General features: G+C 59.0%; 3 protein-coding genes across 10 annotated transcripts in view; 2 read left to right on the top strand and 1 right to left on the bottom strand.

Annotated features, from left to right (window-relative positions):
* Positions 1-12,712, bottom strand: part of CLPB (caseinolytic mitochondrial matrix peptidase chaperone subunit B) — a 53,217-nt gene extending 40,505 nt beyond the window's left edge. Inside the window, exons 1-3 of the mRNA XM_032679293.1 lie at positions 12,094-12,712; positions 11,311-11,362; positions 2,684-2,770 (exon numbers count right to left, since the gene is read on the bottom strand). Coding sequence (XP_032535184.1) covers positions 2,684-2,770; positions 11,311-11,362; positions 12,094-12,697 — 743 coding nt within the window. The 5' untranslated portion in view covers positions 12,698-12,712. The remainder of the gene's footprint in view (positions 1-2,683; positions 2,771-11,310; positions 11,363-12,093) is intronic.
* A 2,603-nt stretch (positions 12,713-15,315) lies between these two features.
* STARD10 (StAR related lipid transfer domain containing 10) lies at positions 15,316-23,413 on the top strand. The gene is made up of 6 exons (XM_032681188.1): positions 15,316-15,599; positions 20,475-20,622; positions 20,827-20,930; positions 21,126-21,243; positions 21,852-21,904; positions 21,987-23,413. Exons 1-6 carry the CDS (start codon positions 15,417-15,419, stop codon positions 22,212-22,214), a joined length of 834 nt encoding a protein of 277 aa, XP_032537079.1. The 5' UTR covers positions 15,316-15,416; the 3' UTR covers positions 22,215-23,413.
* Positions 23,414-24,515: 1,102 nt separating this feature from the next.
* ARAP1 (ArfGAP with RhoGAP domain, ankyrin repeat and PH domain 1) overlaps positions 24,516-27,849 on the top strand; it is a 36,345-nt gene continuing 33,011 nt past the window's right edge. For 7 of the 8 annotated variants that reach the window (XM_032681184.1, XM_032681182.1, XM_032681179.1 and 4 more), the window contains exon 1: positions 24,516-24,605. The gene's annotated coding sequence lies outside the window, so the exon portion shown is untranslated. Of the gene's footprint in view, positions 24,606-25,365; positions 25,604-27,849 lie in introns of those variants that run through there. The other variant, XM_032681177.1, reaches the window with a different exon arrangement.

Raw genomic sequence — 27,849 nt, 5'->3', positions numbered from 1 at the left:
CACTGTATCTCCACTCACAGCTAGGAACTGGTCTCCCCTATCTGTGAGAACACAGTGGAACACAATGCCTTGCCACGTTTTGGATACAAGACATTTCCAAGAGGAAGAAAATGACCGTTGTTTTGTTGTAAAAAGAAAAGACAGACCCTAAACTTGCCTTCCAGCACACGGGATTTTATCTTGTAGCTGATGGCAACTGACAGGAATCATTAAAGCAGTGCCTCTGGAATTAAATTAAACATATGGATTGGGGCTGTCTAATTGGAAGAGTGAGGGCTGTGAAAATTGGGAAACATGACAAAGCTAAAGGACAGGTCACAGAAATCTCCAGCAGTACAGTGGAGACCGAAAAAGACTTTCTTCTCAGAAAAACACCTTTGGAAAGGCAGTAATTTGGGGCTGAAGGCTTCCTTTTTCTTTCTTTCTTTCTGAAAACCCCCATCTCAGTTCCCAGCATCCCAGCCCTTTGAAGCTGTGCTGAGGAACCTGTGCAGGTATCAGCAACCTTAAAAGTGGAAGTGCTGAGAGAGCCAGTGACCTTGGTCTTGTTGCAGGCAAACAGTACCTGCAGGTCCTGCCATCTCTGAGCCAGGGACAGCCCCAGCTCACCTCTCCAGAGCCTGCTGGGCTGAGGGGCTAAGGACCAAAAGTCACAACAACTCCAAATCCACAAATCGGGCAGATTACACAGGCAGACAGCAACAGGACAAGGGGGAATGGATTCACACTGACAGAGGACATGGGTAGATGGGATACTGGGAAGAAATTCTTCCCTGTGAGGGCGGGGAGGCCCTGGTACAGGTTGTCCAGAGAAAGCTGTGGCTGCCCCATCCCTGGAAGTGTCCAAGGCCAGGTTGGACGGGGCTTGCAGCAACCTGGGCTGGTGGAAGGTGTCCCTGCCTGTGGCAGTGGGGTGGAACTGGACAGGCTTCAAGGTCCCTTCCAACCCAAACCATTCCACGATTCTGTGATTCTGTGAGATCAGCTGCTGAGGTTGAAGAAAGCAGATTTAGAGCATCACATTTTACAGAGGGACCACACTCTAAAAACAAGAACATCCAGCATCCTAGTGCCTCTGATTCCTCCCCTCCCCAGTCCACCCCAGGCACAACGTCTAGTTTGGGTTACAAAGCTCACCCTGTGGACTATGCAGGGAATTTCAAACCCTCCGTGGTCTTGTTCCAGCTCATCGCATTTCCCAGTCCCCACTGTGGACATTACAATGCTAGAAACAGGACCAAGGGCCAAAACCTCATCTGGCACAATCCCAGAGCTGTTACACCAGGAGTAGGTCTGGCTTGCATTTATGTTTGCCTCCATAAAAGACGGAATCACAATCACTAAGGTGGGAAAAGACCTCTAAGATCATAAAGTTCACCTGCATCTAATTACTCTTCTGCTATATGGAGACAAGTCTTACTGTGCTTCAGGTACTGAAGGGCTTCCTAATTTTCAATTAAAGTCAGTATTCATCCAAAATGTGGGAAAAATAAACAGAATCTGCCCAACAGAGCCAAAAGCTTTTTCTTTTGGCCAGGTACACAGCTAAGGCAGATGCGGTGCTGGCCCTGCCCTCTCAGCAGGGACCAGCCTGGGGACCGCACGTTTTTTACTGCAGAGATGTTTTCATTAGCATTTCCACTTGATTTTAGGCCCAATTTTAGGTAATTATTGTCCCACGAGCAGCCTTTCTCCCTGCCTCCTCTTAGCCTTTGCAACTCGGGAAGCCCTGTTCTGCTCCACCAGTCACTCGGAATGGTCAACAGTCGTCACACTCCGCTGCTGGCCATTGTCCAGTGGGAAAGGTGGGAGGCTCCCGAGCCCGTCCCTTCGCGGACGGGCAAACAACGGGGCCCGTTGCTGCTCGGACATCAAAGTTAAACAAACAGCCCCGAGCCCCCACCTCTGGGCCTGGCCTAAGGAGCTCCCCGAGGAGGTCACGACTTCCAGCTTGTCATAGCACACATCAAAGTTTGCACCACACACGAACTCGGCACACGGATTGGAATCGTGTCGCCCGAGAGCGGATATTCAGCCTTTGTGCACTGCTTTAATCCTGTGTTTTCCCAAGTAATTAGGCTTTTTTGCTTATGAACTTGTGACTAAGTAAAGCATCCCTGAGAGGTTGTAACATCAAAGCTCATTCTCCCGCCTGTCCCACGTTTTCCAAAATTGGATTTCTTTTCCCCCTTTTTTTCCTTAAATAAAAAAAGCTAATTGAATTTAGTTGTAGACTGAATATATTTAGGAGTGTCTTTAAAAGGTTACGAGAAGGCAGAGTGATCATCATGGGAACTGCAGAGAGAGGGCACAGCATTCAGGCTTTTTGCTCCAGAAAGGCCTGGATGAAAGCCCCAGCCACGGCCCCACCAGTGAGGAGGGACACGACAGCCCTTATGGGAGTGATTTTGGATGGTGGGGTGTCCGACTACCCACCACAATGACATCCCACAGGCACAGGATCACCAGAGGCCAAAACCTGAGAGCTGCTGTGGAATGGCACCATCAGTTCAGATGTCACGTCCCCGGGACTGTGGAGCAGCCTGTCCCCATCCCTCACACCGCAGACTGGGCACAGCAGGACTGACAAGCTCCCCCGGGTTAAGCTCCACAACACATCCCAAACTTTACGGGAGCTCACTGTGGGTTGAAGTGCCTCAGTGAGGACGTGAGACACACGTACCTGGAGTTCCTGCTGATGGCTGCCACCATGAGAGCCGTCCAGCCCAGCCTGTGCCTCGCGTTCGCATCCGCACCTTCCTGCAGCAACCTGGAGAGGGGAGAGACACGGTCAGGAAGCAGACACGTGGAGAGCACCCCAAGCATCCCGGATCTGATGAGGGAAAGCAGAATGTTTTACTGTGCAAGCACCTGCTCCGGCACAGCCCAGAAGACCCTACATGAAGTTGATTCAATCCAGTTTCTCACAGCTGACCAAACTGGAATGAACATCCAGGTGACAGCAAGCCCAGTCCTTTCAGAGGCTGCAATGCCAACATCTCGTTTTCTTTATTTTTTTATTTCTTTCTTCTATTCAGTCTAATTCCTGAAGAACCAATCAGCAGCAAAGCTGATAAACCCAAATTCCAATGATGTTTGGATCCTTTGGCTGCAGAGCACCCATTAGGCTTTAGAAGTAGCTCAGTGGATCTCCAAAGCCCGTGTCACCAGCAGATATTTTGCAGTTTTCTCACACAACATGACAACAAATAAGACAACCCCCAAAAATATGAGGCACCAAACTATCCCTGGTGCTTTGCCCCCAAAATTTTCTCAGCCTTTTTACAAGAGAATAGCAAGGGAGAGGTTCTCACAGCAGCTAATTTAGATCATCCTAAAACAAGTACTGAACCCAGACAGAATGAAATTACAGTTCTCTCTGCAGACCACAAGGAAAGAGGGAAGTTCAGAATTCAGACACAAATTTTACAGTGCTCAAGTTAAATGAGACAAGCTCTGAGCCCCACGTGTCCATAGAATCACAGAATGATTTGCAGAAGGTCTGGGCTGGAAGGGACCTTCCAGATCATCTTGTTCCACTCCCCCTGCCATGGGCAGGGACACCTTCCCCTAGATGAAGTTGTTCCAAGCCCTGTCCAACCCGGCCTTGAACACTTCCAGGGAGGGGGCAGCCACAGCTTCTCTGGGCAACCTGTGCCAGCTGGGGTTGGAACAAGATGGTCTTGAAGCTCCCTCCAACCCAAATATATATCCTTCAGTGATATGATGATATATGATATGATAATCCTAAAGTTATTTTCAACCAGCCATACTGCTGCCTAAGCTTTGGCTCATATCTCAAACACAGCTGAAACACGGTTGTCCCAACTGACTGGAAAAACCAGCCAGATAAACATCATCCAAATAAAAAACCTGTATCCCCCTCCAGTTGAACTTTATGCTCTATTTGACTTAGACTGGGACATGAGAGCCAACTGGCAGATGGCTTCAGCCAAGCTCTACACAGAAGCACGTTGGTGAACTCTTCTGACTCAAGTAGAGGTACAATAGGTTGGTAATGGGTCTGGGTGGACAATTTGACCACCCTTTTTTGACATAAGGGGTGGTTAGCACTGGTGCCCTGGTTCTGGATGCTCTAACTGTTCACTGGGCACTTGGACAGAGATCTAAACGCATAGAGTCATGACTGGCAGTCTTCCTTTGTAGCTCCCAACTGTGATTCAGGGGGCAGTAAGCGATCACAGCATCAACAGAAGGTTTATGCTCTCTCTACCAGGGTTACAATTTAAAAGTTTAATAATAATGAACTATATGGCAGGTCCTTGCTCCAAAACAACTTGATACTTGATCCTACACGGTAGTAGAGGAACAAATTTTCATGTAGAATCCTTCTCAGACCCAACTTCTCTTTCTTTTTTTCTATGCAGTGTAATATCCGAAGAACCTCCCAGCAGTGTGATGAAGAGCAAGGATGGAGAGCAAGGATGATTAGCCTAAAGCCTGGTGGGGGTGTTGGATCTCCTTCTGCCAGCACCTCATCCGTGTAAGTGAACGCTAAGAGCAGCAGACGGCTGAGAGCAGAGATATCCCCGTGCCTCCCCCAGGCTTTCAGTGCCGGTGGGGCCGGATGTGCCCGGACACACGGGGGCTGGCAGATTGCTATCTGCAGCGATCAGCTCCCGCTGCAGCTCTGCTTACAGAGGTGTTTGCACTCACAACAGAGACGAGCCAGCCTGGCTCAGACACACGGCCCCTGCTCCGGCTCAGGGACACTGCCTGCGGGAGAAATGCACACCGCGGCTCCATCTGTGCCCCGCGTGTGCCGTGTGCTCTGCGCAGCACAGGGCGCTGCTCCCTCTGCCTGAGGACCCCTCGCTCGCTGCCCCCGCAGGAACCAGCTCCAGACCCGGCTCCCCCAGAGCCTGCGGAGCCGTTCCCCCAGCGCCACAGCTGCCTCGCCCCAGACACTGCGATGGCCAGTCCCCTTCCACTTGTCTCTCGGAGCGGCACGGAATGATGCGTCCCAGTTATTGCTGAATCCCACTGTATTTACTCGGCCATTTGAAAGTCCTTTCAAAGCAGCAGTATTCACATCAGTCCCTTCCTACAGTGTGTCAGTGTGACAGCCTCACAGCCACAGAAAATCCAGGAAATAAAGGAATCTATGACCACAAAGGAGTGGCAGCCTGACAGAGGAACCCAGGAGGGGCAGGGGCACCCCAGTGCTGAACCTCCACAGGTAAGAAGGCATCAGCTAAGCCAGGATGGAGGCACTCAAACCCCTTCAGGTGCCTGATAACTAAAACCTTTAAGCCCAACCCCTACCACTCATTAACATCTTCAACGAGGTTTAATGAACGCAATTCACAAAGTATCAGTCCCATTTGGACTTGGCCATGGTATTATTATAATTTTACATTAAATGGGCAAACAGACCATCCTGGTCACCTTCCTTTAGCCACTGGGGCACTTTGCTGCAAAAGGTTCGGTCTTAATTCCATACATCATGTATTTTAACATTTCACAGAAGGGTTTGAGCTGGAAGGGACCATAAAGATCATCCAGTTCCAACCCCTCTGCCATGGGCAGGGACATCTCCCCCTAGACCAGGTTGCTCCATGCTCTGTCCAGTCTGGCCTTGAACACTTACAGGGATGGATATTTCTTCCCAATATCCAATCTAACCCTGCTCCCTGTCAGTGTGAAGTCGTTCCCCCTTGTTCTGTCACAGTTATTTTCTCATGAATGGAACCTGCAGTGAAACTCTTCAGCATCTCCTTATGAGATGAAGCACAGGACATCAGTCTTCATTTAAACTAAAGAGATGACGTTTCAAACTAAAAGATGAGAGATTGAGATTAGATATTGGGAAGAATTTCATTCCTGGGAGGGTGGGGAAGCCCCAGCACAGGCTGCCCAGAGAAGCTGTGGCTGCCCCATCCCTGGAAGTGTCCAGGGCCAGGTTGGACAGGGCTTGGAGCAACCTCGTCTAGTAGATGTCCCTGCCCATGGCAAGGGGCTTGGGACTAGATAATCTTTAAGGTCCCTTCCAACCAAAACCATTCTGTGATTTCAGGATTCTTAAGGCTCTTTGGAGCCACTGAAAAATACCTGTGAACTCACTGGTAGGCTTTTTTCTCTACAGACACACTGAACAATGAATTATATTCATTCCTCAATAAAAAGATAACAAAATAAGATCCTAGTCCTGCAGTCAAACCTGTTAAACCATCGTGCAACCAACAGGAAGGATGCTGGAGTCTTTGCTGTGGGATCTGCTTGGAGCAGAGCTATTAGAATTAGTCAAGTAGTTTTCCATTCAGGAACCCAGATCATCATAAGCATCTGGAATGCCACGTCGCTGAGCCCAGCGCGAGAATTACTCGCATCACATCATCTCCCATAATATGCATTGACATTTCATTTAGGAGCTGGATTCTTTTTTTTGTTGTTGTTGTTGTTAAATCATTGCAAGATGCTCAGCAACTTAGCAGATTTTCAGACAACTGAACTTTATGTTCAGGGTCTTCAGGCCCATCATTAATTTTTCCCCCGCCTGATTTAATGATATGACAATCGATAAAGCCACGACCACTGCTCAGATCCCAGACAGCCAAATGTATTTACCAGCAGGACTATTTTATTTTAATTAAATAAATCCTCTGATCAATGTTTAGGATGTTTATCCACATTTTAACCAAGTAAGATCCAGGACACTCACTCTTACCTCCTAAGGAGTATCTCATGTGGATACAGCTTTATTAGCACCATTTTCAGTGTTTCTCAAATGACAAACTGTTCCTCGACTGCAGCAATGCCACCAAGATGTCTCTGCCCATGGCAGGGTATTGGACTAGATGACCTTTAAAAGCCCCTTCCAACCCAAACCCTTCTGGGATTCTGCGATTCATGACCCAGTCAGGAGAAGAACCCTGCAGCTGTTTCTGTTTGGGGGTGTGTTTGTATTTTAAGGATTTCAGATAAACCTGGTCTAGTGGAAGGTGTCCCTGCCCACGGCAGAGGGTTGGAGCTGGACGAGCTTTAAAGTCCTTTCCAACCCAAACCATTCTGTGACTCCCTGATTCTGTGAACATCACCGTCTGCTCTGGAATTTGCCGGAGGAGCTCAGGCAGAGCAGCACCCACCGCTTTGTGCACACGGCCTATTTTACCTCGAGACAGCAGCTCCCAAAGCTTCAGCACTTTGATCCCCGCAGAAGAGATAAAGAGCCCACGTCAGCAGCCGACGAGCCTTCTCCCCCCAGTGCCCCCGGACAGATGTGCCTCCTATTCACCCCGCCGCTGGGGTTCTGGGTGACTAACTCGCTGACACTGCCGAGCCCAGAGGGCATGTTTGAGTTTGTGCTCAGTGCCGGGAGCATGCCCAGCACTCCCTCCTGACAGGTGGAGGAAGAGGAAGCTGGAAACTTGAACTTTTGCAACAACAATAGCTTCTGTTCCTCTTGGCCTCTTAACCATTTCCCCCAGCCCTGTCCCAATATGTCACTGTTTAACTGCAGGGCGGGCGGTGCCCACCCTCTCAGGAACTGCCCTCTGCTCTGCAGGAGGAGGGAAGAAAAACAAACCTAACTATCTCAGAACACGAAAGCACAGTCCCTGTTAGAGGCCAGGGAAAGGATCTGCCTGGGCAGGAGGACGTGGTGAGCTGTTCAAATCCCTTTGATGTGGCTGCTGTCTTCCTGGAGAGAGCTCACGGCTGTTTCTCACCGTCCTTCCAGGGCCAGTAACACACCACGGTGCTCTGTGAAAACACACGGACCTGCACAGTGTGGGGTAGGGTAGATGCAGATGGGCAGGGCTTGGAGCAGCCTGGTCTAGTGGAAGGTGTCCCTGCCCATGGCAGGGGTGTGGAAGTGGGTGAGCTTTAAGGTCCCCTCCAACCCAAACCCTTCAGCGATTCTACAGTTGGCATCGCCAGGTTTGGAAGAGAATGTGCAGCCTCACACAGAGGAGCCCTGATTCAGTCAGTCACCCCAATGCAGCAGCTGAGTTGAGCCTTGGAAAAATACCCCACCAGCCTGCTAGCCTGGCTCTGGCAGTGGCCAGCAGCAGACAGCCAGGAAAAGAACATGAGTCATCATCACTGATTGCAGACAGATTTGAGCATAATACACTAACCTGTGACGATACACTTCCACTGGAGGTGGCATGTGTTACCTGCTCAGCTCACTCTGCACAGATACAAATTCAAGGGTCAGACTCCCTCACATCCACTGAGAGTCACAGTTTATGTGCTGTGGAAGACAGCGTGCAGCCTCTGTTTGTAACCTGCTGCCTTGACATCTCCCTGGGTGCTCCTTGGCTCCTGAGCTGTGAGGGAAGGGGAATAATTGCTCCCATGGTTGTACAGGCCACATTAACACTGGTGGACTGCTTCTCCTCCAAACCCAGAGCTGCTCGCTGAGACTACCCTACACTCAGCTCTGCTGATAAACCTGCACCAGCCGCAATTAACCATGTGATGGTTCCCAGATGTATTCCAAACACACGCAAACTCCCACACATCCAGGCGTGCTGGTGTCTGCTTCCAGAGACAGGGACAGTTAAGGCTTTAAAACTGTTTTGGGAAGAAGCATGAGGTCTCCTGTCTCCTGTGGCCATCTGGGTGCTGACTGCAGAGATATCAGCCCATGACTCAGTGTGCAAACCCCAACAGTCCTGGGAGGCCAAAATACACCAAGAAGCATGAAAAAAGGGCAGTTTTCCAGTTATCCAGTACAGGAAAGCACAGCACATGCAAGTCTCCCCCAATACTTCACAGTCAACATGAAGAAATCTAGGCTGCTGTATCTGAGTTCCCAGGGCCGTGGGCCAAATCAAACTCAATAACCAGTCACAAAACTTCCACTGAAACCCAGACCTGGATGATTTGGTCATTTAGAAGAAAAGATTAAAGGGGACATTTACAGGAAAAACATCTGTTTATCCTAAAAACCCAGGTGTCTGTCAACTCAGATACGCACAGTCAAATGCAGGCCCAGCATCATACAAACATGGAGCAATGGAAATAAATGTAATTATAAATCATCTCCCAATCCTGTCTCCAACCTGCCCTTGCTATCACTGCTGAAGATGTCTCACAGCTGTTCAGGACAGAGATAAGGTACATGCTGGCTGGAGGCCAGAGGCCATCATGCTCTGTGAGCCAGTGGCATGACATCTATGCTCACCCTAAAAAGCATTCAAGCGTCCCTTGAGCCTCAGGCATAACACTCAGAGTTATTCTGTGAGAGAAAATGCTCCAACAGGTACAACAGAGGATGCCTGCTCCTGTAAAGGCTCACCCACTCCCCACAGTGCCTTCCCACGATCAGATGTCCCAAGTAACCAAAGCCTGACTCACTACTCAAATGTTGTGTGCAGTTCTAGGCCCCTCACGGCAAGACAGACACTGAGGTGCTGGAGTGTGTCCAGAGAAGGGAATGGAGCTGGGGAAGGGTCTGGAGCACAGGTGTGATGAGGAGTGGCTGAGGGAGCTGGGGGGGACCTTCTTGCTCTCCACACCTCCCTGACAGGAGCACGTAGCCAGTAAAGGGTCAGTCTGTTCTCTCAGGTAACAAGTCACAGCACGAGAGGAAGCAGCCTCAAGTTGTGCCACAGGAAGTGTAGGTTCGATATTCGGAAAAATTTCCTCATGGAAAAGGTTGTCCAGCCCTGGCACAGCTGTGCAGGACAGTGGGGGAGTCCCCACCCCTGGAGGGTTTTAACAGCCGTGTAAATGTGGCACTTGGGGACATGGGTCAGGGGTGGCCTTGGCAGTGCTGGGGAATGGTTGGACTTGACGATCTCAGAGGGCTTTTCCAACCCAAACGATTCTGTAATTCTGTGACAGAGCACAGAAACAAAGGGGAGGCTGTGGGTGTGCAGCAGGGTGTACAGCCACCAGCCCTGCCCTGACCAGTGGGAGCACAGAGCAGTCCTCTTGCTGCTCTGCCTGACCAGGCTCACAAATCACCCAGACAACCCTAAGCAGCAGCTTCCTGCAATTACAAGCAGCAGAACACATGTGCCAATTAGCTGCACACCAATATCCTCTTTGGCCCTTGATCTAGGCCAGACCTCAGCCCTGGGGTGCAGCAGAGCCAGGCTGCTTCATTTGAGATCCTGGAGACTGGATGGAGTATCCCCTGGCTGCAGGCCAGGAGGGCTCTCCCCTCCCTCTCCTTTTCCTCACCTCTCCATCTCCTCCCTTCCCTTCTGCACAGGGACAGCAGCTGCCATCTCTCCTGGGTGCCCGTGCTGGGTGGGAGATCTCAGCCTGAGACACACACACACACACACACACACACACACGTGTGTGGTGTACACAAGGGAGCAGCAATGCCTCTTCCCGTCCTACACAAACTGCCAGGCTGCCAAAAGATCTGAATTCCATACTAGCTGAGAGCAGCACCTGGGGCCTGGGAAACCTCTGCGATTCTGAGAGAGGCTAGGCAGAAGGACCAGGCTCTCCTCAACAAGCAGCTCCAGGGTTCTCACACTTCTCTTCCCCTTTACCAGGAAACCTGTTTTCCTCCTACAGTCCCAGACCTTGTCCCTGACAATGGCTGCAGCCAGCGGTCAGTGACAGGGCACTGCTGCTCACAAACCATCCAGGGAGCCTTTGAGTCGCTCCCCAGAGGTCTGGCCACAGGAGGAACACACCTCCTGGGGACCGGTCACACCCTGGGCCTGAGAAACTGGTTCATTTGTTACCATCTCAGGGAACGTGATGCTGCCAGACACTCCTGAAAGGTGCCACAGCACCACCCAAACAGGGCAGGCACAGCCAACTGTGACAAGAGGCCTGTGGCCATGGGCTGGAGCTCTGGAGATGCTCCACTCCCTATCAGATATGCCTTTGGTCACCCAACCACTCACCTCCCTGACTTCCTTGGCTGGGCAGGGCTCTCTCCCATGCTCCTCGTGGGGGACAAGCCCCTGGAGACCTCATGGCTCAGGCTGAGGGGCACACAAGGGCTGTTTGTTCAGAGACAGATCCCCACAAATGAGCCTCTGCAGGGTCTGGCCCAGAGGGGTACGTTCATACCTGCTGCACAGCACGGCCTCAAACTTCGTCCTCTCTCGGCACGAGGATCTGCAACCCACCTCCCACTTCACAGGTAACAGTGCTCCCCGCCCCTCCACACCCGCTCTGGATCTGAGATAGCAAGGTGAGCACCCCACAGGGGCTAGGAGCAGCCAGCCCTGCTGCTTTATCCCAAGAACAAGTGACGAGGCACAGCTGGTGGAGAGGACGAGCCCCTCCTTTCCCCAGGTGCTGGCAGAGCTTCCTGCCTTCCCAGCCCTTGGCACGCTGTGTTCTCACATGGCTCTGAACCCTGCTCACCTGTTGACTTCCAAAACGTTGTTGATCCTTGCAGCTTCCAGCAGAGCATCCTCTGAAATGCAGGGAGAAAAGGGGGTTGGCACGGAGACACACAAATGGACATCCTACCCCGGAATGTGCAGGGGCTGAGCTCACAGCTCTCACCCAGTGAGCACGGGGCGGTTCCTGCGTGCAGGTTACCCCCAAGCCCCTCGCCCCAACACCTGGTGAACAGGAGGCTGTGGGGTGCACTGTCACCCCAGCCTGTCAAAGCCTCAGATAGAGGTTTCCACAGTAGGGCCAGCGAGTTCCCACCACAGGCTCAGAATGACATCTCCTGGCTAGAGAGGGGAAGGGCAGCACCCAGCCCTAGGAGACGGGAAAAGGCATGATTTGGGGAGGGAGGGACCTTAAAGCTCATCTTGTTCCAGTCCCCCTGCCATGGGCAGGGACACCTTCCACTAGCCCACGTTGCTCCAAGCCCCATCCAGCCTGGCTTTTAATATTTCCAGGGATGGGACAGCCACAGCTTCTCTGGGCAACCTGTGCTGGAGCCTCACCACCTTCAAAGGGAATTATTTCCTCCCAATATCTCATCTAACCCTGCCCTATGACAGTGGGAAGCCATTCCCCCTTGTCCTGTCCCTCCAGGCCCTTGCCCAAAGTCTCTCTCCAGCTCTCCTGCAGCCTTTCAGGCACCGAAGCATCGCGGATAACCCCTCCCCTAGAAGGTCCCCAGGTCAGTGCCAGCAGGCAGGCTCCGTGCCAGGCAGGGCCCCGCACGCCCCCAGCAGCGATAGTCACCCTTGGACAGGCGGTCCCGCAGGTAGCAGTAGGCCAGCGCGGCGATGAGGGCGGGCAGCCCCGCTGCCGGGGGGCAGCTCCCGGCTCCGCTCTGATGCCCGCCGGGGTCTCCCGCGATGCAGCAGCGCTGCTCCGCATCCCCGGGCCGCGGCGTCGGCTCCCCGGGGGATGGCGGCACGAGGCTGGGCCGCGGCCCCGGCACGGGGCGGCTGGTGCTGGCCAGGCCGGCGGGGGGCGGCCGGGGGAGCTGCAGGGGGGCCGGGCCCGGGGCAGGGCCCTGTGCTGCGGGGGCCCCCGCTGTGCCCGGCGCGCTGGCTCCGGGGGAGCCCCCCGGGCCGGGCCCCACTGCCGGGGGTCGCCCCCGCGCTGCCCCCTCCGGCCCCCTGCAGGCCGTGACCCGCCATTGCAGCCTCTGCCCCGGCGGCCGCGCGAGCTCGCGGCGCCCCCTGGCGGCCAAAGCCTGGAGCAGCCGCGGCCTGGTCCCCTCGGCCGCAGCCACCGCCGCCGCGCCATAGGCCGCCCGTGACGGTGACAGCCACGGCCGCGCCCGGAGGAGCCGCGCCAGCCCCTGCGGCGGCGGGCGGAGCGCCAGAGAGGTCAGCATGGTCCCCCCCGCTGCCCGCGCCGCGCGGCGCCGCCCGCACCTTACCCCCCCTCCCCCCAGCCGCTGAAGCCGGCGGATCAAGATGGCGGCCGCCAGCGCTCCGGTGCGGCGCCGTGGGCGGCGCGCAAGGCATGCCGGGAGATGTAGTCGCCAACAGCGGACTACAACCCCCGGGGGGCGTCGCGGCGGGGTCCGCCCGCCCGGGGCATGCCGGGGAAGCGGCGTCAGCTACGGGAGCGGGGCAGCGGCCGGCGGGGCCCGGCAGGGGGCGCTGCGCGGCGGGGGCGGGGCCGGGCGCGCTCTCGGGGACACGCGCGCTCACGGTCACAGGTGCGCGCTCACGGGCACGCGCTCGGGAGGGACCCGCAAGGATCGCCGGGTCCGACCCTTAGCCCGCGGTTTGCCGCCGGCTGTTCCCGTTCCGCCCCCAGTCCCCCCGTTTCCCCCCACTCCTTCCATTATCGCAGCTGCCGCTTGCCCGGTTTGCCATTCCGCCTTTACTTCCACAGGCTCCCACAAGCTCCGTGTCCTGGGTTAAACTGGGCTGCTGAGAAGGTACGTTTTAGGGAGAAAAATAAAACCAAGGAGTTCATTAAAAGAAAAAAAAAATGTTTTTTTTCTTTGAGAAGAGTTGGGCTCGTTGCTCGAATTATTGAATCCCTGATTTAACTGCACACTGCTGGAAGATGCGGGATGGTGGAGCAAGGATAAGGATTGGGAGTGGAGAGAAGGGATGGGGTTTAGGGGAGCCGGGGTGTATGAAAAGACCCTGAAGTTGGAGGGGCGTCAGAAATGGGCATTTCTGCACCCAGACTGGGGTCAGCAGGGCTACAGTTGTCACAGGCAGCCCAGTGCTCCCAGTTCCCCAGCTGAGTTCCCCCAGCTCCATCAGCCCAGCGCTTCCCAGTTCCCCAGCCCAGTTCAACCAGCTCCATCTGGTCAGTGCTCCCAGTTCCCCAGCCCAGTTCCCCCAGCCTGACTGCTGGCTCCCTCAAGCCCGGTTCCTCAGTCCAGTTCTTCCAGCTCCAGCAGCCCAGTTCCCCCAGTTCCCCAGCCCCACTCCCCTCCCCAGCCCATCTCCCTGGCTCCTGCAGCCCAGTTACCCCGTTCCCCCAGTCCATCCCCCCCCCCAGTTCCTGCCGTGCTGGCTGGGGATGTGGGTGCTCCTGCTGGCAGCTGGGAGGGGCTGCAGGGTGACGGCACCCACCTTCCCACTTCCCTGGGAACAGGGTGGGAACACCCCAGATTTTCACAGTGGAGCTGCCTGGAAGGGCAGGGAGAGGATGACAGGGGGAGAGAGTCCCCTTGCACCAGCCACAGCACCTTGTCCTCTGCCCTGCCTGTCCCCAGCCTTGCCATCACCCACTGAGGTTGGCAGCAGGGTTTCCACTTCCAGTGGGACAGGATACCAGATGCTCCCTTGGCTCCTTTCCCCAGGTGAAGGAGCAGTGGTGTGGCACGGTGAGCCCACTGATGCCAGGTCTCTGTGTCCCCATGGGTGCTGAGCATGGTGACACCTCTGTACCGCCCTTCTCCTCCGGTTACTGCATCCTGGGAAAGGCCTCACCCTGGGTAAAGGGCTCGGTGCCAACCACCTTCCTGCTGCCGGCACGGGCTTGGCTTTGCCAGTCTGGGCACATGACACACTGCTTCGTCATCTTTTACACAGTTATTCAGGGGAGCTGGGAGAGAATTCCTTGGTGTTCCCAAGCAGAGGGAAAGAAATCCTGAGTCTGCAGCATTTTCAGAGCTGGATGGGAAGCCTGAGCTCTTCCAAAAATAACATCCTAGTCAGCACTGCCAATGGCAGCATGCCCACCTGCCACGGCACCGAGGGGATGCCACAGCAGGGCCCGGCACTGGCACAAAGGATGGACAATGCTCATGGGCTGCATGGGACAGGGCATGGGACCACAGTGACAGTGTCACAGCAGAGCTGCCTGGAGAGGGGCTGCGGGTCTCTCTCCTGCACCCGTGTCCCCTTCTGCCCCACATGGAATCATGGCATCGTTTGGGTTGGAAAAGCCCTCTGAGAACATCGAGTCCAACCATTCCCCCAGCACTGCCAAGGGCCACCACTAACCCATGTCCCCAAGTGCCACATGCCACCTCTGTTAAATCCCTCCAGGGATGGGGACTCGCCCACTGCCCTGGGCAGCTGTGCCAGGGCTGGACAACCCTTTCTGGGAAGAAATTTTCCCAAACACCCAACCTAAACCTTCCCTGGTGCACAGTACAGGTGTCCCTGTCCGCATCTGTGCCCCCCAGCTGCTCCCGGTCGCCCCCTCCCCGGGCTGCCCTTCCACCCTGCTCCCGGTTCCCCCCTCCCGGTGCTCCCGGTCCCCCGCTGGCTGCCCCCGGGATCCTCCCCAGCTGCCCCCGCCCGGTGCTCCCGGTCTCCTCCCCGACATTCCCGGTTTCTCCCCGGCTCCTCCTCCATAGTTCTCCCGGTGTCCCTCCCACCATCCCCCCCCCCCCCCCGATCCCCCCGGCTCCTCCCTCCTGCTGCTCCCGGTCCCCGCTCTGCTCCCCCAGGATCGCCACCGGCTCCCCTCCCTGCCGGGTCCCCCCCGCTCCCCTCCGGTCCCCCCGCCCCGGTGCCGCCCCGTCCCGCCCCCGCCGGTCCCATCGCGCCCCGCGCACGGCGATGCCGCCGTAGGGGCGGGCGCCTCCCGCGGCACCGGCACCGGCACCGGCGGGGCGGGGGCGTCCTGGGGCCATGTCGGGGCACGACAGCGGCATGTCGGGTCGCGACAGCGTGCAGATCCCCGACGACCGGGACTTCGGGGCGTTCCGGGCGCAGTGCGAGTCGGAGCGCGGCTGGAGTCTCACCTACAGCAAGGGCGGGGTGGCGGTCTGGGTGCAGCTGCTGGAGCCCGAGCGCGCCCTCCACAAGATCAAGGTGAGACCTCCCGCCCGGCACCCCCTGGGACACGGGGAGACCCCCCCCCTCACCGCCTCGGCATCCCCCGGGACCGCGGTACCCAGCGGCGCGGGGGGAGCGCGGGGGGAGCGCGGAGACCCTGCGGGGCACCTGGAGGCGACGGAGACCCTGGGGTGATGCTGCCCTTTGGACTTGGAGGGGGGCGAGTGGGGACTCTACAGCGAGGAGGGACCCCACAGTGAGTGGGAACTCGGGGGTGAAGCACCACCCAGGGGACCCAAGGGGATAATGGGCCCCCTCGAGTGATGCAGCACCCTGGGGCGAGCAGGGACTTGGCCGAGCTGGCCCCTGATGGCAAACGGACCTCAGGACAGGTGAGGTCCCAGGGGTAAGCTGGCACCCCAGGACAGGTGGGGACTTTGAGGGTGAGTGGGGACCCCAGAACAAGCACAGCCCCAGGGCTGAGCTGGCACCGTGGGATGAGCAGGCACAAGTAGGGACCCCTGGGAACAAGGAGGCTGCAGAGGGGTGACTGGGGACTCACACAGGGACAAACAGAGACCGTCAGGGTGTGGGACCATGGGTCCCGGGTGCTGCCTGTCACCACTTTACCCATAGGAACCCACCTCCAGCGTTTGCTGCACCCCAGGGCTGGGCTGGGGGACTCCTTGGAGCCTGTGGCCATCAGCCCACTGTCACTGGGGTTGTTCCCATTGTCCATCCCCTGACCCAGGGCGCCTGTGTCCCCCCATGTCCCCACTGTGTCCCCAGCGGGTCCCTTCCCCCTTGGTGCTGGTGTGCTGGCACAGGCTGGTCCGTGCTCATCCTGGCTCATCCCTCTGGCAAAGCAGGGACACCAGGAATCCAAGGGACAACTTGGGACAGGAGCAGTGTCCGAATGGTGTTGCCGGTGGCCACGGGCCACCATGTCATGCTCGAGCCTCTGGCTGGTGTCCTTGTCCCTTTGGCACCTCCGTGAGGCTGTCCTGGCGTGGTGGTTGGCACAGCCCCCCCCGCGGCGCCGAGCCCGGGTGGCGGCGGTGACGGTGGCGGTGCGGCCTGCTCAGACTGCTCCTGCTGCTCAGACTGCTCCTGCTGCTCAGACTGCTCCTGCTGCTCACACTGCTCACGCTGCTCACGCTGCTCACACTGCTCACACTGCTCACACTGCTCCTGCTGCTCAGACTGCTCACACTGCTCACACTGCTCCTGCTGCTCACACTGCTCACACTGCTCACACTGCTCACACTGCTCACACTGCTCACACTGCTCACACTGCTCACACTGCTCCTGCTGCTCACGCTGCTCACACTGCTCCTGCTGCTCAGACTGCTCACACTGCTCACACTGCTCCTGCTGCTCACACTGCTCACACTGCTCACACTGCTCCTGCTGCTCAGACTGCTCACACTGCTCACACTGCTCACTCTGCTCACGCTGCTCACACTGCTCCTGCTGCTCACACTGCTCCTGCTGTTCACCCTGCTCACACTGCTCACTCTGCTCACTCTGCTCACTCTGCTCACTCTGCTCACGCTGCTCACACTGCTCACACTGCTCACTCTGCTCACACTGCTCACACTGCTCCTGCTGTTCACGCTGCTCACACTGCTCACACTGCTCACACTGCTCACTCTGCTCACACTGCTCACACTGCTCACTCTGCTCACACTGCTCACACTGCTCACACTGCTCACTCTGCTCACACTGCTCACACTGCTCACTCTGCTCACACTGCTCACTCTGCTCACACTGCTCACACTGCTCACTCTGCTCACACTGCTCACACTGCTCACTCTGCTCACTCTGCTCACACTGCTCACTCTGCTCACACTGCTCACACTGCTCACTCTGCTCACACTGCTCACACTGCTCACTCTGCTCACACTGCTCCTGCTGCTCACACTGCTCCTGCTGCTCACACTGCTCACACTGCTCACACTGCTCACACTGCTCACACTGCTCACACTGCTCACACTGCTCACACTGCTCACACTGCTCACACTGCTCACACTGCTCACATTGCTCAGACTGCTCACACTGCTCACATTGCTCAGGCTGCTCACACTGCTCACATTGCTCAGGCTGCTCACACTGCTCCCGCTGCTCCCGCTGCTCCCGCTGTTCACACAGCGCTCTGCAGCAGCCAGGCGAGCGCTCGGCGCCGGCGGTGGCGGCGGGATCTGTCCCTCGGGCACTGGCATCGGCTGTGCCCGGTGCCGCCGCAGAGCCGCCGGGCTGCTCCCCCCGCAGCACATTGGAGATGTTGGGGCTGCCGGTCCCTGCCGTGCCCCGGGGGGAGTGGTGAACCCCGAGGAGGGGGGGTGGTCCCTGGGGTGTGGGGACTCCCTGGTGCCGATGCTGCCCTGCCCCACCCCCACAGAGGTGGGGACCCGTGGTTTGCGGGACACTGAGCATCCATCGCTGTGGTGTCTGGGCATGGGCATGGCTCTGTAGGGTAGTGCATCCTGACTCTCCACTGCTCCCCCCACCAAATCCCCCATGTTCCCCAGCCCTGCTGCTTGCTCTTGGGGTTGCTGCGTCCCAAAACATCTCCCAGTGGGACGCTCGGGTGTGTCCCCTGCCCATCCCACAATCCTGGTGTGCCACGTCGGCGCGGCAGGGACCCAGCCCACTCCAGGATGTCCTGGCACAGCTGCTCCTGCCATGGCACCACGAGCTGTCCCTTGCCTGCAGGGGTCCCTGAGCCAGGTCCTGCCCCTTTCCACACCCTTCTGGCTGGATCCTGCTTGGAAAGATCCTGCTGGGTGTTCATGTGTTGATGGCATGCGTGTACCACTGAGTATTGGGGACCTGGGGGGGGGGGTAACAGTCCTTTTCCCCACGCTGTGGCCCCCAGCAGCACCCGGACCCACCATCCTACCCAGGATGGGATGCTCCTGCTGGACTTTGATGGGATGGGCACATGTGGCATTGCTGACGTGGCATGGTGAGGTGCAGCCAAGGGGTTTGCCCCCCATGCTGAGGGTCTCTGTGTGGGTGCTGGGGGTTCTCCACAGCCCCCCAGGAGCTGATTTCTCCCAGGATTCCTCCTGGATTTTTCCTGGATTGCTCCTGGATTCCTGCTGGATTCCTTACGGATTACTCGCCTAATTAAGTGGAACCTGAAGGTCTTGCCCTGCTTTGAGGCTGCAGCCCCCCTGCCCCTCCTCCCTCTTCCATTAGGGATGCAAGTCCCGTCTAACCTGTTTCCTGGAGTCTGGGAACAAGTTGGTGCCACGGCTGATTCATCACCGGGACATTCAATGGCCTCAGGGCTGGGATTTGGTGGCCTTGGGACTGGCTACATGTTGGGGGACCCCAGCCAGGACCCCCGTCCCACCCCTTGGGGCACTGAGCTGCTGCTGGGGGATCTGAGTTCCCCCAGGGGAGATGGTGTCCCTACAAACCCTTGGGATGCAGTGGGAGGGTCTGGAGTGTTGGTGGAGCTGCCTGGGGACCCCCCAGGCAGAGGGCTGGGTCTCCCCCTTGGATATTCTCCTGTTCCACACAGTCTGATGCCCGTTGGCTGTTGCCTCGGGCTGGCATAACCTCAGCCCTGGGGACTTCATTGCCCTTCCTCCTCCTCCTCCCCCTCCTTCTCCCTTGCCCCGTCAGTCAATATTGACTCAGGGCTGGGGCGTGCGCGTGGCTCTGGGCGCTTCCCTTCCCGGGTGGCACTGTCCCCTCTCCTGCTGCGACCCCCTTGGCACCCTGGGACATGAGTCACCTGAGGCAGGTCCTGCTCTACCAGCTGGACCAGGCTCACTGCTCTGCACTGGGAATAACTGGGAGCAGTGCAGAGCCTGCTCCCACATCCACCTGGGCACGGTACCGGGATCTTCCTGGGTGCACCTGGGAGCAGGGGCTCTCCAAACATGTCACCTGGGGGGCACTCCCCAAAACCACCCTGCAAGGGTGTCCCTGGCTGAGTTTTTGGGTGAATGGGGGGGCTGGAGATGGGCTCTGTGGGGCAGGGTAGGTCTCTGGAATTGAGGATAAGCACTGTGGAGTTAGGGTTGAGTTCCATGGGGCAGGGATGGGTCTCTGGGGTTGAGGGGGCAGGCTCCATGTCCGTATCCCACTAAGGGGCCACATGGGGATGTTCCCCATTGCTGGTTGTTGCTGTGCCCCTTCCCAGGTTGGTCAGCGAGTGCTGGGGTGGCAGCTCCACCCCTAAATCCTGAACCCCAGGGCCTGGGGGGCAGGAGGGGTTGGTGCCATCCCTGGGGATAACCAGGAGCCGGTGGCATCCCCAGGGACAGCCGCTGGCTGCTCTCCCTGCCCCATGCTCGGCTCTGGCGCCCTCGGCAGATGGCATCTCTGCCGCTCGCACCTTCTCCTTGTCTCCTCGCCTTCCCTGGATCTGGCTGCCATGGTTACGGAGCAGCTCCTGACCTCGGGTGGTGCTTCCCACTCTGCTCCCCCCACCTAGTGTGACCCATGCTGCCCCACAGCACCAGGCACAGCCCCACACACGGGCTCCCCCTGGCTCCCCCCTGCAGGGATGCAGCTCTGGGGGGAGCCCCATGATGAAGGGGATGGGGGGCAGATGGGAAGGTGGCCCTCCAGAAGGAACCCCCAGCACCCAGGGCTCAGTGCCACGCTGCCTCGAGGTGCTGCTGGCCCTGTGTGCCTGGGCTATGGGGTGCCTCTGGGTGGCAAACTGGGCCAGACAGGGCAGAGCTGCTTGTTGGGGTCCAGGTCTTCTTGGAGGGGGGGTTGCATTGGTTTTTTTTGGGAATCTAAGAGGAGACCCTGCCACCCGGGGGTCCCCACAGCCACCTTCCCACCTGGGGGTCCCCACAGCCACCCTCCTGCCCAGGGGTCCCCATGGGCACCGTTTGCCCCCAGGGCCCCCCTGGGAGGTGTCTCACAGCCCCTGCCTTGCAGTGCAGGATGGAGTGCCGGGACGTGCCGGCGGAGACGCTCTACGACGTGCTGCACGACATCGAGTACCGCAAGAAATGGGACACCAACGTCATCGAGACCTTCGACATCGGCAGGCTGACGGCCAACTCTGACGTGGGCTACTACGCCTGTGAGGAGGGGCTGGGGGTCCCTGGGGAGGGCTGAGCCCCGGGGCTGCCACCACAGCACCCCTGGGTTTGGCACCCGGGGGATCCGTGGGGCCTGGCATGGCATGGATGAGCCCGGGTACCGGTCTGGGGGGGATTTGGGGGGCAGGAGGGGACCCTGCACTAGGAGGGGGGTGTCTCACTTCTGGAGCGTGTGCTGTCCCCAGGGAGGTGTCCCAAGCCCCTGAAGAACCGGGACGTGGTCACGCTCCGCTCCTGGCTGCCCATGGGCTCCGACTACATCATCATGAACTACTCCGTCAAGCACCCTGTGAGTTTAGGGGGGCACCAGTGCTCCTGTGGGGCTGGGCTGGGGCTGGGGCTCACTCAGAGCTTGCGGGCGGGTGGGTTGGAGGGGGTTGGGGGCAGCTGTGGGGGGTCATGACAGCCCTGCCTGTGACTGGTGCCTGCTGTGCCTCACCTGCCCTGCCACTGACTCGTGTGCCCCCGTTGTGCCCCACCACAGAAATACCCCCCCCGCAAGGACATGGTGCGAGCAGTCTCCATCCAGACGGGATACCTGATCGAGGGCACGGGCGCCAAGAGCTGCACCATCACCTACCTGGCGCAGGTGGACCCCAAAGGTAAGGGGGGGACCCCCCTGTCTGTGCCCCAGGACTCAGTACCCCCCAGTCCTGCCCTTGTGTCCCTGGGGGGCAGTCTCTCAGTGTGTGCCCGGGGGGGCTCAGTGGGGTCTTGGGGAAGCTCATGGGGAGCTCAGTGGGGGCTCAGGGTGGGTTCGGGGGGCTCAATGGGGGTTCAGCTGGAGCTCAGTGGGACCTCAGGGTGGGTCTCAAGTGGAGATCAGGGGGATTCAGGGTGGGCTCAGTGGAAGCTTAATGGGGGTTCAGGGTGGGGCTCGGGGGGGCTCAGGGTGGGCTTGGAGGAGCATCTCAGGTTGCAGTGGGAGCCAGATGCAGAGCGTGGAGCAATGCCAGGAGGAAGCGTTTTGGGCCTGTTTTTTTGAAATCTTTTATTCTGGGGGCTGAAGAGGTGCCCAAGATGCCGAAATTGTTGGTTTTGACCTCTGTGAGAGCAGAGAGCAGTTTGAGTTGAACCCTGTCCCCTCTCCAGCTGTGTGTCCCCAGTGAGGGTGCCTGGGGGGTCCCATGTGTGTGAGGGTCCTGGCTTTCAGGCACCTGGGGGGGTGCTGGGGGTCCCACTCCCAGCCTCCCCCCTCCCTTCTCTCCAGGTTCTTTACCAAAGTGGGTGGTGAACAAATCCTCCCAGTTCCTGGCCCCCAAGGTGAGTTGGTTGCACTGTGTGTGGGGGGGGTGTCCAGTGTGGGGATGAGGGGTCCCCGTGCCCATCTCGCCCTTCCTCCCAGGCGATGAAGAAGATGTACAAGGCGTGCCTCAAGTACCCCGAGTGGAAGCAGAAGCACGACCCCCACTTCAAGCCCTGGCTGTTCCCCGAGCAGAGCCGGCTCCCGGCCCTGGCGCTCTCCGAGCTCTCCCTGCAGCATGCAGATTCCCTGGAAAACATCGATGAGAGCTCCCTGGCCGAGAGCAAGGAGGACCGTGGCGAGGGCAGCGACGAGGACAGCCTGACCTGATCCCCCTGGAGGCTCCTCTCCTTGTTCCCCCAGTGAGGACAGCCTGACCTGCCCCCCCCTGGGGGCTCCTTTCCTTGTCCCCCCACTTCCAACACAGTCTGTGTCCCTGTCCCGCACGCCCGTGCACGTGCACCCCCACTCCGGGCTCGGGGGGACTCCCCACTGCTGGACCCCCGTCTGGGGATAGTGGGGACACACTGGGCCCCCCCAGGGTGGGAAGTTGGGGGTTGTCTGGTCACTTCAAAGCCCTCGAGGGACACCAGTGTTGTCCCCATGGGTGGCAAAGCCAAAGTGCCCTTCAGCTTTTGGGGGGGGGCAGAGGAAAATGGGGGCCCTGTGCCTGCTCCCCAGCCCTGGGGACCCTCCCACTGCACTCCCCCTTGGCCCCCCATCCCTGCTCCCTATCTCTTTTATGGCCCAACAGAACTGCCTTCATCCCATGGGACCCCCCACCCCCAGCAGACCCCCAGGGGCAGGGGAATGGGGGTCTTGGGGATCTGCCTGCACCCCCGGGCACACAGAGGGGTTTGGGGGTGCTCCTGGCACTTCCTGGCATGCTGGGGAGGAGGGGCTTTGGGGTTTTGGGGCATCTCCAAGCATGTAGAGGGGGGGCTTCTAGGCTGCCGGCACCTCCAGCATGTTGGAGGGGACATTCGGGGTCTTACAGCACCTTCAGGAATGCGGGGGGATTGGGGAGCTCATGGCACCTCCAGATGTGCTGTGGGGAGTGCTCTGGGGGCTCCTGGGACCTCCGTGCATGTTGTGGGGCCCTGGGGGGCTCCCGGCACGTCCCTGCGTGTTGGGGGGTCTCGTGGGCTCTCAGCATCTTCAGGGTGGTTTGTTGGGGGCTTCGGGGTAAGCTGGCACCTCCAGGTGTGCTGAGTGTCTCTGGGGGCTCCCAGCATCTTCAGGCATGTTGGGAGGACTTGGGGGGGCTCCTGGCACCTCCAGATGTTCTGGGGGTCTGTGGAGAATCCTACTCCCCCCTCTTTCCAGGATGGGAACCCCAAGCTCGGTGCCTGAACTCTTCCTCCACTGGAATTCGAGGCCTTGACTGGGGGTTTGGGAGCTGGTCCTTGGCCATGCTCCTGGCCCCCCCTTTTTCCGGGGGTGCACAGGGAGGAGGGAGATTTTGTACCTTGTACTGGAGCTGATTATTTAGGAATAAAACAGTTAAATCCGGCACGGGGGGAACTCGACCTCTGTCCTCTGGGAGCTGTCCCAGTCCCTGTAGTGGGCTCAGGCAGGGGGATCCCTGTTCATGGGGGCTGCTGCTGGGACCCTTGGGGTTTGTGGGGACCCCTCGGGGGCTTTGGGTGATGATGATGCCACCAGAGGGTGATGGAAAAACCCCTAAACCGAATTAGCGCCGGGCACTAATTAGGGATGAGGCTGCAGACCCCTGTAGTGTGTCATCCCACAGCCCCAGGCAAACCAGTAACACCAGTAGCAAACTGGGGCATAACCTCCCCCCAAAAGCACCTCTGGGAGAGGAGACATGGGATGCTGAGCTTTGGGAGGCACTGTTTGGGGGTACATCCTGGCTTCTCCAGGGGGGCAGAGGGGTCTGGGAGTCTGTGAGATGTTGGGGTGCCCAGAGCACTGGGGTGGTCAGAGGGGATGATCCATCCCGAGGGACAGGCTAGCACTCCTTGGGGTCTGGGAGCCTGGGAGGTGTTGGGGTGCCTGGATCCCTGGAAGCACAGGTCAGAGGGGATGATCCATCCTGGGAACACCCCCAGGGAACTGTGGGCCCTGTGTGGAGCCCTGGGACCCATGTATCCTCCTGGGGTGCTCCTGTGGGCAAAGCTGCTGGTGCACCCCACTGCTTCCCCCTGGGTGTGCTGGGCACCCCAACACCTCGGCAGACCCCAACCCCTCTCTGCACCCCGGTGGGGTCATGCTGGATGGTGGGGTCTGGGGTCCAGTGTGTGCCACTCCCTGTGCCTCTGTGTCTCTGTCACCCCTGGGGCCAGGGTGGGCACCGCGTTGGGCACTGGGGACTCGCTTCCCGTTTCTCCTGTTAATTTCCACCTGCTGTGCCTCCTCCCCTGCCCCCCCTCCCATACCCTCCCGGCACCAATCCCAATTAAAAATAGCACCCAATTAAAAAGGGACCCAGCTGCCACCCTCACACCCCCCCCCCCCCGGCAGGGTGAGAATGGAGCCGAACTGGAGCCAGGACACAGCACAGCAGCTCCAGAGCCACGGGGACACGGTGGGGGGCAGGTAAAGTCCCTCCTGGGGGGAGTTAGGTCTGTTGGCTCTGGGAGGTGCAGCTGGAGACCCAGAGCTGGGGGACCAGAGACAGGAGATGGCTCCATAGGGAAGCAGAGGATGCTCTGGCACACGGCTGGTCCCCGGGGGGTTCCAGCAGAGCCGGGGGCTCAGGTAGGATATGTGTGGGGTGACATGGATCTCGGGGCTGTGCTGGGGACTTCCTTGGGCTGCTGACATGGATGATCCCCCAAACTCTGCTGGGAAGGGCTGCGAGGCCTCAGCCCCTCCCAGATGAGCCTCGGGTGTTGGCACTGGCCCCTGGCACCTCAGTGTGACACCCCCTGACTCGGGTGAGGCCATGGCACCCTCATCCTCTGCCAAAGGCTTTGGGAGGAGATCCCACCAGGATGGCTCTGATGGTCGCGGAAGTGGGATAGGGAAGCAGGTGGATGTGATCTGGGAATCAGGAAGGGAGATGTGATGGTTCTGGGGAGCGGGATGGGAGAGGGGAGGTGTGGCGTGGATCTGAGGAGGGAGATGGGAGATCTGAGGGGGGATGCGATGGCTCGGGGGAGCAGGATGGGAGAGTGGGGGGATGCGATGGACTAGGGGAGTGGGAATTCTGTGAACGGGGAGTATGCAGGCAGCGAGGCACTTTTTGGATATCTCCCGCCGGCGCCCGGGCTGAACCCCGCAGAGCACCGTCCCCTAATCGTGGGGCTGAGCCGTGGCCCCTCCTGCCTGCGGCCTCGCGTGGGCGAGGGGCCGAGGGGGGGCCTTTTCCCCCGGAGCAGGCAGCCAGCGTGTCCCGGTCCCTGAGCGCTGGGATGAAAGGACCATTGTCCGAGGCTGGGCGGCCGGGAGGGCTGGCCTTGGGCACCCCACGTCCCCCCCGTGTCATCAAACCCTCCCACTCTTCTTCTTACCCCCCGTCGCGACCTTGGGAATTGGGTGGGGAGGGACATCCCCCCCCCAAACACACACACACAACCGATTTATTATTTTTTTTTGGGAAAGTCCCAGCGGTTTTCCCCTCGAACCCTCTTTCCATGAGGCAGCCAAAGCTCCGTGCGGGAACAAGTCCGGGCTTGGCAGGGGGGGCCCTGGGTGCCCCCGCCCCGGGAAGCGCCCCGGCATCCTCCGGGAGCCGCCGCCGCCACCGCACAGAGGTACCGGGTGCTCCAGGGGGACTGGGGGGCAACCCCAGCTGGGGGGGGGGGGGAACCCCACCTCCCCAGCCCCGCTTTCTCTCCTGGGGGGGTTATGCTTCTCTCCACGTGCTGCTGTAGGTCCCCGGGTAGACGGTGCTGGGCGGGGGGGGGTTACTGGGGGACTGGGAGCTGCTGGGGGGTGGGGGGAGTGTGTGTTGTTCCCCTGCTCGGCTGCGACAGCGCTGTGCCCCCCCCCCCCAGCTGGGGCACTCGAGCCCCCAGCACGTCCCAGGTCAACCCCAGTACAACGCAGATCAACCCCCGTATGCCCCAGCTCACACTCACAACACGAGTACTCCTCAGCTCAATTCCAGTATGCTCCAGCTGCCCCCCAGCAGACCCCAGTTCACCCCCAGCAGACCCCAGTTCACCCCCAGCAGACCCCAGTTCACCCCCAGCAGACTCCAGCTCACCCCCAAGGCACCCCAGCTCGATCCCAGTGCATCCCAGCCCAACCCCAGTACACTCCAGTTTAACGCCAGTATTTTCCCGTTCCCCCTCAGCAGACCCCGGCTCCCCCAAGCAGACTCCAGCTCAACCCCAGTACATCCCAGTTTACCCCCAGTACTCTCCAGCTCCCTCCCAGCACCCCGCAGCTCCTCCCCAGAATATCCCAGTTCACCCCCAGCACAACCCAGCTCAATCTCAGCACATCTCAACTCCAGCCCAGTTTAACCCCCGTCCCCCCAGTTCAGTTCCACCGTATCCCGGCTCCCTTAAGCAGAGCCCAGCTCAAGCCCAGTGTAACCCAGCTCAGTCCCAGTCTCCAGGGGGCCGTGGCACTGCCGACAGCCCTCATTCCCTTGATGCTGTGGGGGTCCTGCTGCCTGGCCAGGAGGAGGGATGTGTCTGGGGACACTGGGGACATGGTGGTGATGCCGATGCCAGGGCTGAAGCTGGGAAAGGGGACCCCGAGGGCCCGTCTGGCAGATTAGTTTTCCGTTGGAGACCTGGCACGTCCCAGTTCCCGGGTTCCCGGCCAAACAGCGGCAGCAGCTGCGGCTGTGCCGGGGCCCCGGGACCCCCACCAGCCGTGCCCGTGCCACACTGACTGCCACCAGAGGTGCCCAGACACCAGGTGATGCTGCTGGTGGGCTTGCCTTGCCTTCCTCCTCCTCTTCCTCGCTGGTTCCCAGTCTGCCTGGCGAGGCCTGGAATGTTACCAGTGCTGCGCAGCTGGAACGGGGATGGCGGCAGCTCCGTCCCGTGGTAACCTTGAGCTGGCTCCACGCGTCACCTTCGTGCTGCTCGGGCCACTGGGACGGGGTTTGGGGTGCCCAGGGGGTGCACCTGCATGGGGGGGGGAGTCCAGCACGGCTGCAGGGGCAGCAATAGTAATTTGTGGGTTCAGCCCAAAAAAACAGCTTTTGGAGGCACAGAGCTGAGTGCAGGGGTGGGTGGCTCTGCTGGGGTGCTGGGAAGAAGGTGCCAGGGAAAGCTCCTCTGAGAGCTGCCAGTGGTTTTCCAGGGGTGCTCCAGCAGCTACTGGGTGTGAGCTGTTATGGGCCACAGCCAGGACATCAGGGATGGGGATGTTCAGAGCAATATTGAGGATGCATTTGCTGTCAGAACCTAGAAAATCCCACAACAAAGTGAGCCGTTGGGATTTTGGGGGTGTCGTGGGAGAGGCAGGGAGTGATGCTGCCCCATGCCAGCATCCTGTGGCTCCTGTGGCAGGACCCTGTGGCTGTGGGGGGATTGGTGCTTGGGGAATTTTTGCAGATGGACCCCCCAAATCTACAAGGGATGGGGTGCTGGCTGTGTAGAAAGGCTTTTGCAAAGAGGGGGTGGGTGCGTGCGGTGGGGGGTCCCTGTCCCTCTGTCCCTGCTGCAGCATCCCTATGACATGGCTTGGCTTGTCTGCAGCGCTCTGGTGCCCAGGGGTGGACCTGGCACGGGGTGACCCTGCTGCTGGGAACAGGGCCTGAGCATGGGGTTGAGGTGCCCACTGCACCCTGAGGAGAATGAAGAGGAGGCAGGAGGGCAGCAGGGCTGGAAAAGGGACCCCCCATCCACACGAGACTTTCACTTCCCACTTATGGGAAGATGAAACGGGGACCCACACGGTCTCGTTGCTGGATGCGGGGTGCCACGAAGGAGGGGTCGTGTGCCCAAGAGTGACCTGTCAGGGCACCCTCCATCTTCATCTGGGCTGTTGGCACGGGCCCCCACAACATCACCAGAGCCCGGGACACGGGGGGTGC

The sequence above is a fragment of the Chiroxiphia lanceolata genome, chromosome 2 (assembly GCF_009829145.1).
Source record: "Chiroxiphia lanceolata isolate bChiLan1 chromosome 2, bChiLan1.pri, whole genome shotgun sequence".
Lineage (NCBI taxonomy): Eukaryota > Metazoa > Chordata > Aves > Passeriformes > Pipridae > Chiroxiphia > Chiroxiphia lanceolata.
This window is presented reverse-complemented; position numbering and strand designations above follow the sequence as displayed.